At 39.4% G+C, this 14466-nt stretch overlaps 1 protein-coding gene across 3 annotated transcripts in view; it reads left to right on the top strand.

Annotated features, from left to right (window-relative positions):
* Positions 1-14119, top strand: part of LOC121941804 (nuclear receptor ROR-alpha A-like) — a 119602-nt gene extending 105483 nt beyond the window's left edge. For 2 of the 3 annotated variants that reach the window (XM_088081190.1, XM_088081194.1), the window contains 6 exons: positions 257-378; positions 559-691; positions 2279-2386; positions 4051-4161; positions 4277-4389; positions 6736-14119. In XM_088081190.1, coding sequence (XP_087937316.1) covers positions 257-378; positions 559-691; positions 2279-2386; positions 4051-4161; positions 4277-4389; positions 6736-6900 — 752 coding nt within the window. In that variant the 3' untranslated portion in view covers positions 6901-14119. The remainder of the gene's footprint in view (positions 1-256; positions 379-558; positions 692-2278; positions 2387-4050; positions 4162-4276; positions 4390-6735) is intronic. The other variant, XM_088081191.1, reaches the window with a different exon arrangement.
* The last annotated feature ends 347 nt before the right edge of the window (positions 14120-14466 follow it).

Below are 14466 nucleotides of genomic sequence, written 5' to 3' on the forward strand. Positions count from 1 at the left end.
GGAATTCATATTTTTTTTTTAAATAGCTTTAAAACTAGGTTCCGTGTGTGTGTGTGTGTGTGTTCATATTCTTTCTTTCTTTCTTTCTTTCTTTCTTTCCTGCAAATAGCAGGTAATTTCCTTATAACATTTTACCATTTGTTTCCTTTTTGTTTGTTTTCAGTCATTTCTGGTTAAGTTGGTCATTGCCTTCTTGGTTTTTTCAAGCCAGTTAGCTCAGCACTGTTTACCAGCTGGCTGCTGTGTGTGTTTGCAGATCACCTGGCTCAGATCATTTCAAAGTCTCACCTGGAGACGTGTCAGTACCTGAGGGAGGAGCTGCAGCAGATGAGCTGGCAGAACTTCCTGCAGGACGAGGTGGAGAGCTACCAGAGCAAGGTGTGTTCACTGCCTTTATTTTTATGGGGAATATGTTGCATAATGAGACACTATGACAAAACCAGGCAGTCTACCTTTGTGATTATATTTTTTGTAGTTCTTCATGTTTCAACAAGTTTTAATTGACTTTTCTTCATATGGTACTGTAGTTGTAATATCTTCTCGCTGTGTTGTGTGCAGCCGCGGGAGGTGATGTGGCAGCTTTGTGCCGTAAAGATAACTGAGGCCATACAGTACGTGGTGGAGTTCGCCAAACGCATCGATGGCTTCATGGATCTCTGTCAAAATGACCAGATTGTGCTGCTGAAAGCTGGTGAGAGGGACCGCCTCAGGTCAAGTCTGATGCAGCTCAATGTTTCCCTTATTGCTAACAATTCCCATGTGCAGACTCAAACCAAAAACTACTCAGAAACACATTAGCGAGCCACACTGTTGCACTCAGTCACATGTTCCTTCACTACAATCAACACACTGTAGTTTATTTTAACTCAATCACACACACTCTGTCCTGCTGATACAAATACTCAGTACAGCACCAAATGTGGATGAATCCACCACTGCAAATAGTTCCAAACATGTGCACCATTTCCTCCAGTTTTTATTTTAGGTTAAAAAAACTACAATGACCAGTTGCTTTAGAAACTTACTAAGATGTTTTAAAAATAATTATATATATGAGAGGTGTTTTTTAAAGATTTACACCTCCATAGGAACCAATGGGCATGAAGCTGAGAGACACAGACAGGAAGTCAGACAGTGCTGAGAGATAAAATGGGATAAAATTATTTCAACAACTGATTTCACATTGTTTGTAACAGTCAAAAAAAAAATCCACTGATTTAGAGGCGTCTCTTTCACAATGTAAGTCTTCTTTGAGCCGAGTGACCTCCCCTGTCGGATGTGGAAGTTGTAGTAACACGGTTTGGCCAATGTGTCAAAAAGTTTGGTACATTTCTACGGGCTTGGGTGAAGAACATTCCATAGCTTGTCACGCCAACGTGAAGCATTTACCCTATAGAAACTATGTCTAAATCTAGCCATATCGCTAGTTAACCAGCGAAAAACAAAGCACATTTACAAAGACTCCGTCTACCCACAGACGCTCATGATCTTACGAGTTACCCTCTGAAACCTAGATCAACATCAGTTTTGCTTTCAGACACCTTTCACAAGCATTTCAACTTTTGAAATGTGACCAAACTGGACCAATGAAATGTCATGAAATGTCCTTACTATTTTTTGTTTAATTTCCTTTTTTTTTTTTTCAAATTTCAGGTAATTTCCATGCAACTTTTTACAATTTTCTTGCTAATTTTTCATTCAACCAACTAAAAACAAAGCACATTTAAAAAGACTCCATCTACTTTTACTGTTTCACAACTCATCATCATCTCATCATCTCTCAGGACTACAATTTCTATTTAGCTAGAGCAGAACTATACTAAATAGAGTAAATAAGTTAAAGTGAATTAGCTAGATAACACGATAGCTTCCTCCAAAACAGCTAACATGTTGTCTTGCTAATTTAGATTTTTTTTAACCACTGAAAGTTAGCCTACCTGGAACTACCTCCTTTTTCCCTGTCACATACTTTATTTCTTTCATTTATATTCCTCATAAGAAACTGACTTTTTCACATGTCCTCTGTGTTCTCAGTTACCATCATATCAGCTTTCCATGTGAAAGATTTATCGTAAATATTTAGAAGACAAAGTGTGTTTTTGATTAAATGGTAATACGGTTTCTCACACGTTTACATATGAAAACTCTCCTGTTTGAAATATGATTTAGTTAGTAATGTCTGATGAATATAATGTATCAGATAGTTAGAGGTCAGTCATGAAATGATCATCATTATATTCCACATTTATCATGCGTGTCCTCGTGTTTTCTCTGCCAGGCTCTCTGGAGGTCGTCTTGGTCCGAATGTGTCGGCTGTTTGATTCACAGAACAACACCGTCTACTTTGATGGCAAATTTGCAGGTCCTGACGTCTTCAAAGCATTAGGTGAGGTCACTAGCGCCAACGTGGCTTCATCATTGCAAAAAACTGGAGTCTGATGACATCATCATGCTGTTAATACATTGGTTTAAGAGTGAAAAATTTGGCTTATTTAATGAATTCATGTAAAAATTTCATGGATGCAGCAGCAGATGTGCTCCAATGTGCCTGAACCACCTTCATCTAAAGCTGGCACACCCAGCCACATCCTGAGTCTCTGTTTGTGGGCAGCGGCAGCCGGAGATCAATAAACTCAGAGGTCACACTGAAAATATTTTTGAGGGTTTTTTTTTAGGGAAACCACCAACAAATGTGGGTTGAAGCAGAAATTTATGTTAGACAAAGATGTCCTGTGAATTTCGGAAATGATTTCATTCATATCTTTCAATACATTCTGACTTTTTAACACTGAAGTTATGAGACATGTTGGGATCACAGCGAAACTGTTCAGCTGTGATGTCAGCTACCTTTGGATCCTTCATCAGCAGGGTGCCTGGCTACTTATTAACTTTCAGTCATTTTTAATAACTTTATAAGCCTACGTGTGAATGTGTAGCACCCAAATTTGTCCATGAAAACATATTTTATTCCTACATTACTAATTTACTGTTAATATAACAATATACTATACAACAGCGATGGCCACAGCGAAACAGTCAGATCTTACCTCAGCATTTCAGGATTTAATTTTCAGCATACAACCCAATAACCCCCATAGATGGCACCTGTGATTAAGATCTGACACACACTTCTTTTCCTTTTCATCATGTTCTGTCACATCTCCTCCTTCTTGTAGACACATGATGTGCTTAGTTTAGATAAGTGGCAGATTTCAGTACTTTCCTCAGGCTGTCTTTTGGAGCCCTCTGTGGATGATGTGGTGCAAAAAAAATGTAGTCATGGAAATCTGTGTTAGAACCAGTGATAAACTGGAAACATTCTGAAGTTATGCTTCCGAATAAAAGCATGCATATATTTAGTAAATATATGTATGTTTGTTTAAGTAGTAAAATGCAGCATTTATGTATGGTACCAGCTAAATGAAAACACAGACTAATAAGAGCTGCTTTCAGAAAAATAGTTAGAAAGTTAAAAAGTTAGTGCTATAATATCACATATTGTACAATTCCTTTAAGACTATTTATCCTCCAACCCTGAACCTAAGGTCAGAGGTCCATATTAGAAGTCTGTGATTTGTAGTGTTTATAGCATTGTTTCATTGTTTGGTTAAATTTTGTTTTTATTTTTGTGTATTTCTGTGAAACGGCTGACATCCAGGGACAGAGGACAAATTTCAGATTTATTTATTTATTTATTTATTTGATACTAATGTGAAATCTAAGTAGTCAGTGGTTTGTTATAAGCACTCAAACTTATTATGCTTACTTGCTCATGATTTGCACAAGCATAGATTGCAAAGATGCATTTATTTTATTATTTTTTAAACATTAGCTCCACAGCTAACTTAGTTAAAACATTTGCATTGTGGTGCAGAGATTTATTTCCTCAGCAGCTGTTTGTAAGTTATGGTGAGATAAAACAGTTTTTCTTTTCACTTTCTGGAGCTTTAAATAAAATCGAAAGTTCACACTATGTCATACATCACAATTAGAGTGTCACCGATTTATAAAATGATCATCACTAGTTCATGTGTGTGTCTCTGTTTCCAGGTTGTGATGACTTGATCACGTCAGTGTTTGACTTTGCCAAAAGCATGTGTTCCCTGCATCTGTCAGAAGACGAACTGGCTCTGTTCTCAGCGTTCATCCTGCTCTCTGCAGGTACTTCTCCTTTCTCGGCTTTATCTACAACATTTATCCCACAATCATCCTGACTGATGTGCAGCTTTGCAGATTTAATGTGAGTTCACAAGCTGAAACATTTCATCTGCTACAGATCGCTCGTGGCTGCAGGAGAAGCTGCAGGTGGAGAAGCTGCAGCAGAAGACTCAGCTGGCTCTGCAGCATGTCCTGCACAAGAACCAGAGAGAGGACGGAGCGCTAAACAAAGTACACACACACGCACACACACACACACACACACACACACACTCACACAAACTCTGTCATTGATCTGAGCAGCACTGAAGATGAGACTTGTAGGTTTAAGATTTTGAAAATTAATGAATATTTGATATTTTTGATTAGGACTGATGTTGGTTAAATAGTTAACTCAATGAGTGTGGAAAATAATTTGAATGCTTAATATTCTTTAAAGCTTGATTTTGAAAAGAGCATTTTGTGAGCGGAGCGATATGAGTGTGTTTAATATTAAAGGGTTAACTGTTTATGTGAACAAAATAATCAGAGATTACCATCAAAGAAAACAGTCAGCAAAGACATGAAGGAGAAATGCAGATCTAGAGCTCTGTAATTGAAAAAGTCTGAATCCCATTTTGTATGCAATTGTAATTTAAGGGTTAAACTACTTACACTGCAAAGAAACAACAGCAGAGCTCTGGGGGTCGATCTCCGTGTCTGACGAGCTCTGGGAATGGTGTTTTCTTTGATCTCCATGGTAACGGATAGTGTGAGGAACAGTGAGGAAGAAGCTCATGTCCTGATTGTGTGCATACTTCATGCAACAGTACATACTATGTAAGGGCAGCTCGTGCCCATTAAAAGTAAAAACAATTAGTATTAGATTCGTAACGCACCCTTAGCTGGAAAATGGCACTGCCTCATGTTGAACATATTTTGACCCTAAAGTATGGAAGCCCTAAGCGGCCATACATTCGTACATTCGTTTTTTTCCAGCCATTTTCCCAAGATAATAAGATAATATTTTCTCGAGATCTTCAGATAAAAAAAAACAAACGTGGTTTTCTGAGATGACGACATAATTATCGTCACAATACTGTGATGGTAGGCTATTCACTGAAAGCATTTATTTCAAACATCATATAATGTACATGGGTGGGGCGCACAAAACAGACAACTAATCTACATTAATGTCCGGGGCGTCCATTAAGCAGCATCGCAGGACATGGCAGGACATGTCACCTGTGACGCAAAATCTCATGTGCATATCACATTTAATTTGTTATCTCAAGATCTCCAATTAATTATGTCATTATCTCGGTAAAACACAGTTTCGTTATCTCGAGATCCCGAGACAATTGTCCCGTTATCTCAGGAAAATGGAGGGGGGGGGGGCATTATACGGCTACTCAGGGCAGACAGTGTAATAATCTTCCTGGTCGATATGTCTTTCTTTGAATTTATGCTATTTTTGTTGTCCTCTCTTCACTTGTTCTCTCCTTTTTGGTCTCCTGGTCTCGTCTCCTGTTCCTGTTCCTTACTCCCTCCCTCCTCTCTCCTCTTTGTCCCACTAACTCTCATTATTTTGTCCTCTATATTTTTTTTCTCCTCTCTTTGTCTCCTCCTCTCTCCTGTGTCCTCTCCTCATCTCCTCTCCTTTCTGTATCTACTTTCATGTTCTCTCCTTGTTTTCTGCTCACTCTTGTCTCCTCTCCTCTCCTCTGCTCTCCTTGTCGTTTGTCCTTTCATGTCAACTCCTCACTTGTTGTCTCACTTCTCTTTCCCTCTAATTTCCTCTCTGTGTTTCCTCATTTCCTCCTCTCCTTCCTGCTTTTGTTTCCTCATGTCCTGGTCTTCTCTCCCCTCCTCTCCTTTTTTCTTGTCTATCCTCTCAATTCATCTCCTTTCTTGTTTCCTCTCCTCCTCTTGTGTCCTCATTTCCTTCTCTTCTCTCCTTTCCTTCCATCCCTTGTTTGCTCTACTTGTCTCTCCTTGTCTTCTTTCCTTTTTTGTCTCCCCTCCCATCCTCCTTGTCTCCTCTCATGTTTCCTCTCCTCTCCTTGTCTTTTCTCCTTTCATGTCAACTCTTCGCTCATGGCCTCGCTTCTCCTTCCCTCTAATGTCCTTCTTGTGTTTCTGTGCTTCCTCTCCTTTCCTTCCCACACTTGTTTCCACTCATTTCCTTGTCTTCTCTCCCTTTTTCTTCTTTTTTCTTGTCTATCCTGTCCCGTTTTCTCCTCTTTTGTTTCCTCACTTCCTCTTCATCTCTTCCCTCCTTCCCTTCCTCAATTGCTTTACTTGTTTGCTCATTTCCTCCTCCTTTCTCCTTTTCTTCTTTCCTTTTTTGTCTCCTCTCCCATCCTCTCCTTGTTTACCCTTGTCTCTCTTGTCCTCTCCTCTCCTTAACCCTATTTACCTCCTCTCTTCTCCCTCCCTCTCCTGTTTCCTCGTGTCTTCATCTTTCTCGTCTCCTTTTGTCTTTGTTTCCTCACCTCCTTCCTCTCATGTCGAGCTCTCTTATTTCCTCTCCACACCTTGTCTCCTCTCCTTTTCTTGTTTCCTCCCCTCCTTTCCTTTCTTGCCTCCTCCCCTCAGCTCAGATGTAAGGTGTCAGCGTTGCGTTCACTGTGCAGCCGACACACGGAGAAGCTGTCTGCGTTCAGAGCGGTTTACCCCGACATCGTTCGGACACACTTCCCTCCTCTCTATAAGGAACTGTTTGGAGCCGACCTGGAGCTGACGCTGCAGAGTGACGACTAACACCGACCACGAGCTCCACAGAGCTGAGCAGAGCTGAGCCTGGTGTCCACGGCCATGGAGGACGAGATGATGACTCTCCACTAAGTCCACAGAAAGAGAGAGATTTGAACTCCACAGTTTGTCTCCTCCTCCTCTCATGGCTCTGGGTTTGCAGTGAGGAATCAGGTGATTTCCCTCCACCTGCATTAAAACACATCTTGCGTCCTGGAATGGGACCTGAATTCACCTCCGACACTGAAAGACACCTTCAGTTTTCACGCTGAAAGCTGCTTCTGTTTGTCCCTCAAACAACTCTCACCACATCACTTCTTCCTCTACCTGTTAGGCCAGAGATATACTTGCTGTATAAACTTGTTCGTGTGCGCGTCCTGCTGCATCCAGCTGCGTCATGAGCGTTTTGTACATATACTTGCCTATACACCATGCGTGTTACTGGAGGATACCTCCAGAGGGCACATGAGAGAGCTCAGTCGAATACCACTACCTGATGTGTCAGATGTAAACTACAGACACGGTGACACTCGAGGAGGTTACTATCATGTTAGAGCTGAGGTCGAGGCAGAAAAGGCAACAGCATGGTGGTATGTAAGGCCTCTAAATCCCGTCGAGACGCATAGATATGTTCTCGAAGATGCTGCATCCAGGCTCAGAAGTGCCAACATGGCAGCCATCTTGTGTCAGGGCTTCTAACCAATGGTCTGACTCTGCCTGACAAAAAATAATATCTTAGCATAGTATGTGAAAATCACAAAAAACAAAACAATAAGTTATGTCTTCCAAAAATCACAAAAAACATCACTTTATAGAATGTTGTCTATAGTGAAAACTAAGCAACAGAAATAACATTTCTCAGGTGAGAAGTTGTTTTACATCTCACTGTTCTGAACGTTTGGAATTTGATATATCCCTCAAGCTGGCATAAATGAAGTGAAGAAGAATTTACTCATTCACACACACATTCACACAACAGTGGCCGAAGCTACCATACAAGATATACCTGCTACTCAGTTATCATTCACACACACTCACACTCTGATGACGGGGCATCGGGAGCAATTCGGGGTTCAGTATCTTGCCCAAGGATACTTCAACATGTTGCCCAGAGGAGCCGGGTATCGGACCACTGACCTTCTGATTAGAAGACAACCCGCTCTACCTATATATATATATATATATATATATATATATATATACATATATAGAGCTAACTAATGTTTACCATCTATATAAGAAGCAAGTACACCTCTGCCTCCACTGACTAATGCAGTGAGTAGGCACTGCTGCCACTGACACAAGATGGTGGCTATGTTGACGCATTGTTCCAATGGACAGCAGCGGCGAAGGCTGCGTCCACGTGTATATATCTATGCTTTGGGACAATGGGGATTTATGTGTCTCTCGTGCTTTCCACCATTTGTAATCTCCACTGCGGTGTTTACTCTGTCACATCAGCTCTGCCTCTACGCTGCCCATGCTGTTTATAGACATGCTGCATCTCACATCTGTGTAGTGTTCATTTTTGAGAATGCACACAGCTAACGCACCAAACCAACGTAGGGGACGTGTGGCAGCCATCGTGCGTACATGGAGTAAACAGCAATTATATCTCTGGCCTTACTCCACCTCTGAGCGCTACTCACACAAAAAAGGGGCATAGGAAATACCTTCATGTCCTCAACAAAATTGGTTTAGGTTGAAGCTTAGTGGTGATGTGACCACCAGCAGTTAGTTGTTGACCTCTTGTGGAAAGTGAACTACTTGTGAATACGCAAGCTGCAGCTATTTAGCCAAAATAGCTCATCAGTTAGGTTGGCCACTAACCAGACAAAAAGTCAACTTTTGTGGAGCAGTTTATAACCAGCACACAGCAGGGTTTTATAAAAGTAGATGGTGCAACAAGCTAAAATAACAGTGCCCTCATAGCTCATAACTTAACAAATTTACATGTATTATTTATGCTTTCTCTTACTCACCACTGATTTAAGTCACGGACAGAACAGCACGGTAGAATTTCAGCCTGCATGCCGTTTTTTAACCAAACATTGTTGAAAATGAGCAGCTAATGTTGCTGTGATGCTACATGAAGTTTCTTAAATGAAATCCAGGGACGTTACATTTCCTGAGTACAGCAGTTGGCTCAATGAGAATATTCTGAAAAGGGGGAGACAAGAAATGAGCACATACCTGCTTCGCTATGACAGTAAATCACTGCATTAATTTGATTTGTCTCTGTCCAGACAGAAAGACTGCAGGGTACTGACCTTTTTATCTTTAAATGTTTGGACATTTTGGTGGGTGGTGGCCTGTAAAGATAAGACAAAGACAACATCCCTAATTTATCAAAAGAAAAAAGAGGTTTTACATCCTCCCGTTTGATATCCATAATATACCACCTGACACCTTTTTCAAGCATTCATGAAAAAAGACTGGACAGGAACATTCATTCCTGTTTATTCCGCTTGTCCAGAAGGTTTCAATGAGGTCAGCTTGTCTGTCTGTTTTTGTCTCAGTGTCTTTTGATGCATCACTCAGGTTAACGCATATCGTGAACGTCCAGAATAACTGAACTAGACACCAAACATCACATTCGAGTCTCTTCTCAAGCAGTTTCACTGGATGCAGAAACATAAAGGCTGCAGGTATGACTTCACCTAAAAACAGAGCCCAATTCATGAGGCTGGTGACTCAAATTTTATTTAATGATTTTTCCATCACATTAATTCAGTTTCTGTGTTGTTGAGTTCAGGAATACTGACCTGCAAAACAAATAAGGAAAAAAAGCCTTTTCTTCTCTGCTGAACTGGACAAATGTTGTATTTCACAGTTGTGTGTGTTCAAAGAATTACTTCCAAATGCAGCAACTCACTTTGCAAAACTTTTTCAGACTCACCACAGACAGAACTGGGCAGCAGAAATTCATGAGTCTGGTTGGTTTTGTTGTTAAAAACAGATTTTGCTCCATCCTCCATGGTTACATACTGCCTCCTCCTGCTCCCTCTCACGCTCCTTGCAGCTTCTTCCTCCTGTGGTTACATCTGCATCGAGCCAACAGAGAGCAGCATCGGACACAGGGCAGCTAGCTAATTCTAATGCAGCTGTTAGCATGTAGCACCATCTGGTGGTCCTGACCAGAAAGCGCAGGTTCTCTTATTTCTCCATTCAGTTTATCTGCAGCACTTCTACTTGGGGTTTGATGGCATGAAAGCAATGTGAATCTAATCCACTTACCCAATTTTAATCATTTCAAACTCCCAGTCAATTAGCTTTATGTTTTAACATTGTTATATAAATATGATAAAGATACATTTAAAGGGGTCCTATTATGCTTATTTTGTGTTTGATAGCTATTAAGTGTTGCAATGAAGGACGTTCATATTAGCCCTAAGGAAATTGGCTAAATTTCTGTCAAAAACATTGAGAGAAGGCAATAAGCAGCCAAAGATGACATGATTAAAAAGATTAGCAAGAAATAGTACAAGAAAATTACCTGAAAATAAACAATAAGAAAATAGATAAAAAGGAAATTACCTTACTTCTTTAACCGAATTTTAAATTAAATAGATGTATTATGATAACTTGTCACCTTATGCAGGTGTCAGCTTATGCAGATCCTTATAATAAATAACAATAACTAGTAATAACAAATTTAAAAAATAAAAAAATTTTCTTTTTCCTGTAGATATTTTTCACTTAAAAAAAATAATAATAATTTTCCAAATCTACTATGTTATTGCAGATTTTGGAACCTCTCTTGCCAAGTTACTCTTTTTTTACCATGTTTTTAAAGAAATTCCACCAATTTTCTCTGGGTTCAAAAGGTTTAAATACTTGTCAAGGGCATATGAAAGCAACGCTAGAAAAGAGATGTCACTCCAGGTTTCAAAGGGTTAAATGTAGTTTCAAACAATGCAGTAAATGTATGTCAAGTCATCCCTGTGAGTGAAAACCTCAGGCTTCCTATTGTTCTGAACACACCATTCCCACCAATTGTTTTTAAAGGAGGCACGCCACTGCAAGTGTTTACATTATGTAGCCTACACTGCTACATAAAGTTACATGCTAATGTGAGGGAAATATGTAACCTTGGTTGCAGATTAATTCCTCTCCAATTTTTGATCAAGCTGGAACATGTCTGATCTTGTTTAGGAACTTTTATGTGTGATTTTTCAGGGTAAAAAGTGTCGCTGTTCTCCATTACCATCATTACCTGTCTGCGATCAGAGCAGACTGAGGTTTTTAGAGGGGGCTTAAAGAGACAGATGCTAAAATCAAGCATTCATGTTCTTGCAAAAACCAAAAATGAGCATATAGATCCCCTTTAAACATTAGGGACAAGTTTATTGTTTTAAAAGGCAGCTATGCACTGAAAATAAAAGCACAAGAAATTAAATATATAAGCATAAATCAGGTTATTGCCAACAAATCCCATGTGCAGAGTCAAACCAATGAGAGTTTCTAAATAGTTTCTGACTTCCTGTCTGTGGCTCTAATGCTGCTTTCCATTCAAAGTTGGAGGTCATAATTTCCCAGTTGAAATTTCCGACATCCAAGCGTTCCAGGTGCACAACACTAAACATAGAAAAAAATGACAGACAGTGACAAACTTGTGTTTCTGTGGCAATCTGTGAACAATTGCAAGGTCAGCGGGGCCGCCTTCGTGAATTTTAATCATATAATAATAATAATAATGAATCCTAAAATTATAAATAAATACTTATATTACAATACTAAATACTGATATTTTGACATCAATTTACATGCAGAACAGGTTTTACAATATGATAGATGTATGATTTTAATTAAATACATGCAAATTTACTTTACGTTGCCTTTTAGTTGATTTCTGACCATTTACAATGTGCACCTCGGTGGCTTCCATGGATGCTGTCATTGTTGTGTGACGTCAGACCGCTGAAGTCAGGGTACATGGATTTGCCCCGAGTTCACATATACGAAATACGACTTTATGTTGCATTGCATTGTACTTTTTCTTGTACAAGGTCAGAATATCTCAACCGCAGACTATGAATAGAACGCAGCATAAGCCCACTAGTTCGCCCTTAAGGTCTTTAATAACACCTAACTTTATTTTTTTCTCTTTCTTTTTTTTTCAAGAAAAAGGCTCAGCGTTTTCCTAAAATGGCTGGACCCATAAAACAAACTACACTAATTACTAATTTCATTTGCAGATTAAAAACTCCTCAAATGAGACAAATCCAATCAAGAATGATCAGTCTCAGGTTGCTTAAATCCCATGTTGACATTGAAGAAGACTTCTATCAGTGAAATGTCGAATAACAACCAGCTTAGTGAAAGCAATATTAGAAAAAAAATTACACAGTATTATGAGCAATATAGACACTGTATCATTACAAAACAAAAAAGGTATGCAGATTACGGTGAAGTGGTGAAGATATTTATGTGTTGCACCAAAGTGAGTCTGTCTACTGCTTATGTGTTATTGTGTGTGTGTTTTTGTGTGTGTGTGTGTGTGTGTGTGTGTGTGTGTGTGTGTGTGTGTGTGCCTGCGCATATCCTGTTGTCAGTTAAATTTTCGAAGTTTGGACTGCAGTCTGCTGGCATGAGTAAAAAATTTTCCCACCTGCTCCACCTCAAAACATCAGTTTCCAGGTCCAAAGCCCCCAAAAATCTGTATTCCTGGCAAATAATCAACGTAACTTTAGCCATAACTGAATGTGAAGCAATAATGTAAAATTATTTCTATCTTTGTTGATTGTGTATAGTTTGAAAATATGGCATGTCACTGCAAAGTCTAATTTATAAGATTTAATTTTGGGGTTTGTCTTTATGAAACTTGTTTGTTATTGGAGTAATATTTTGTCTCGAATTGTCACGTGATCATGTACACTTATGACACACTTTTTTCCCTTCATGCCACTTTATTGGTTTGGCCCTCATTCTGTAAGTAACTTTATTAATAAGTCTGTACAGGCCACAGGACAATACTGCTACAGATGCTTAATAAGCATCAAACTTTTTAATCTGTTGATAGATATTCATCTTGATGTGTCTGGTTTGATATGCACCGCTCTCCTATAGGTTTAGTTTAGTTACAAAGAGAGCATTTTTGTGTTTTACCATGCGTGTGGTGCTAGGTTACCTTTTGTTAGCAAGGTCTTGATTTTACCGACTATGCCACATTGTTTCCACACAGGGTAATGTATTTATAAAAAGGAAAATATTCTGTTTTTATTAACAACCTGACAGCAACAATTTTAGAATTTTTACAATATTGGCTGTCATCAGAAACAACTTCATGTGTAAAACTTTTCTGATCTGCTCATTTTGCAATACCCAGGTGACTATGATTGCAACCATTCTCTTGTGTTTCTGGTGACCAAAAGGTAAATACTAACGCCCCGTTAAGACGAGAACAGCCCTACTAAAAATGGAAAAGTCTTTCCTTTGCATTTTTTAAAAACAATCTGTGTGCATGTGACAACATTGTGAGAATGATCCTTGTGTACACAGATCCACAAAAACAGCAGAAAACGCTGTAGTATGCATGTCAGGCCAGCAGTTGGAGGTGTAACTTTGGAATGACACACCGTAGAAGAACACCATGGGCATGAACAAAGTGCGGCCGTGACGTCACCATTTTCACAGGATCCGTGCATTGGCAATTTACATGGCAACAGAAGGGCTTGCATTTTCAAAAGATTACACTCTAGAACCAGGTTTCAAAAGTTTGCTTTTTCGGGCCCCCAAAACACTGCTGTCATATGGAGGAAAGGCCAAACCGCAAAACAAAAGTTTAACATTTCATGCAAGATCTGTTGCCATGTAAACAGCCCCTGAATGAGTAACGGAAAGCACTGATTGGCAAAACTACAGACATGCAGTAAAACTCATCATAAAAGGCCAGAAACATAAATTTGGGGAAGTTGGACAATCTCAGCAGCTACTTATTGGATTTTTTGGCAATGTTGTAATCAAAACTGTATACAAAGTTTAGGTACAGCAATGTTTTTGAAAAAAACAGGAGATTTCTGCCTGGCTCCTCTTTGGGTTGTATAAAAACAGAATAATCCTTTAAATTGTTAAACCTCCCAGCCTGCACCTGTATCAGTGTGCCAGGCTTGGGCATGTCAATTTCTTGTTTAAACTGACTTCTTTTTTCTTCTTTTTTTTTGATACAAAGCAGAGCTGCTGTATCTGAAATGTATAAAAAATAAAATACAACACTGAGAGAAAGAAAGTGTTTTTTTGTTTTGGCTTCTTGATTCCATGTACTGCTGCTTTGAGTCAAAAACAGGTGTTGAGGAAACTGGTTAAGCTACTGGACAAACTGGTTGCTCATCCCATTCGTCAAACCTGGAGAGAATCGACAGAAGTGTGGGAACTACTTCGGGAAAATCAACATCTCTGCTCAAACCTGGAAAAGAATGGGAAATGCTTGTCGACCTGGGCAAGCGGCTAGTCTTTCCAACTAACATTACACAGACAACACTCAGACCAGATGTTGTCATGTTGCCCACAGCTGCAAAAAGGGTCATTGAACTCACTCTCCTGAGAGGTGTGAACACCAGCCGCACATAACATCAA

Source organism: Plectropomus leopardus, chromosome 1 (genome assembly GCF_026936395.1).
Source record: "Plectropomus leopardus strain MGB_pleo_1.0 chromosome 1, ASM2693639v1, whole genome shotgun sequence".
NCBI lineage: Eukaryota > Metazoa > Chordata > Actinopteri > Perciformes > Serranidae > Plectropomus > Plectropomus leopardus.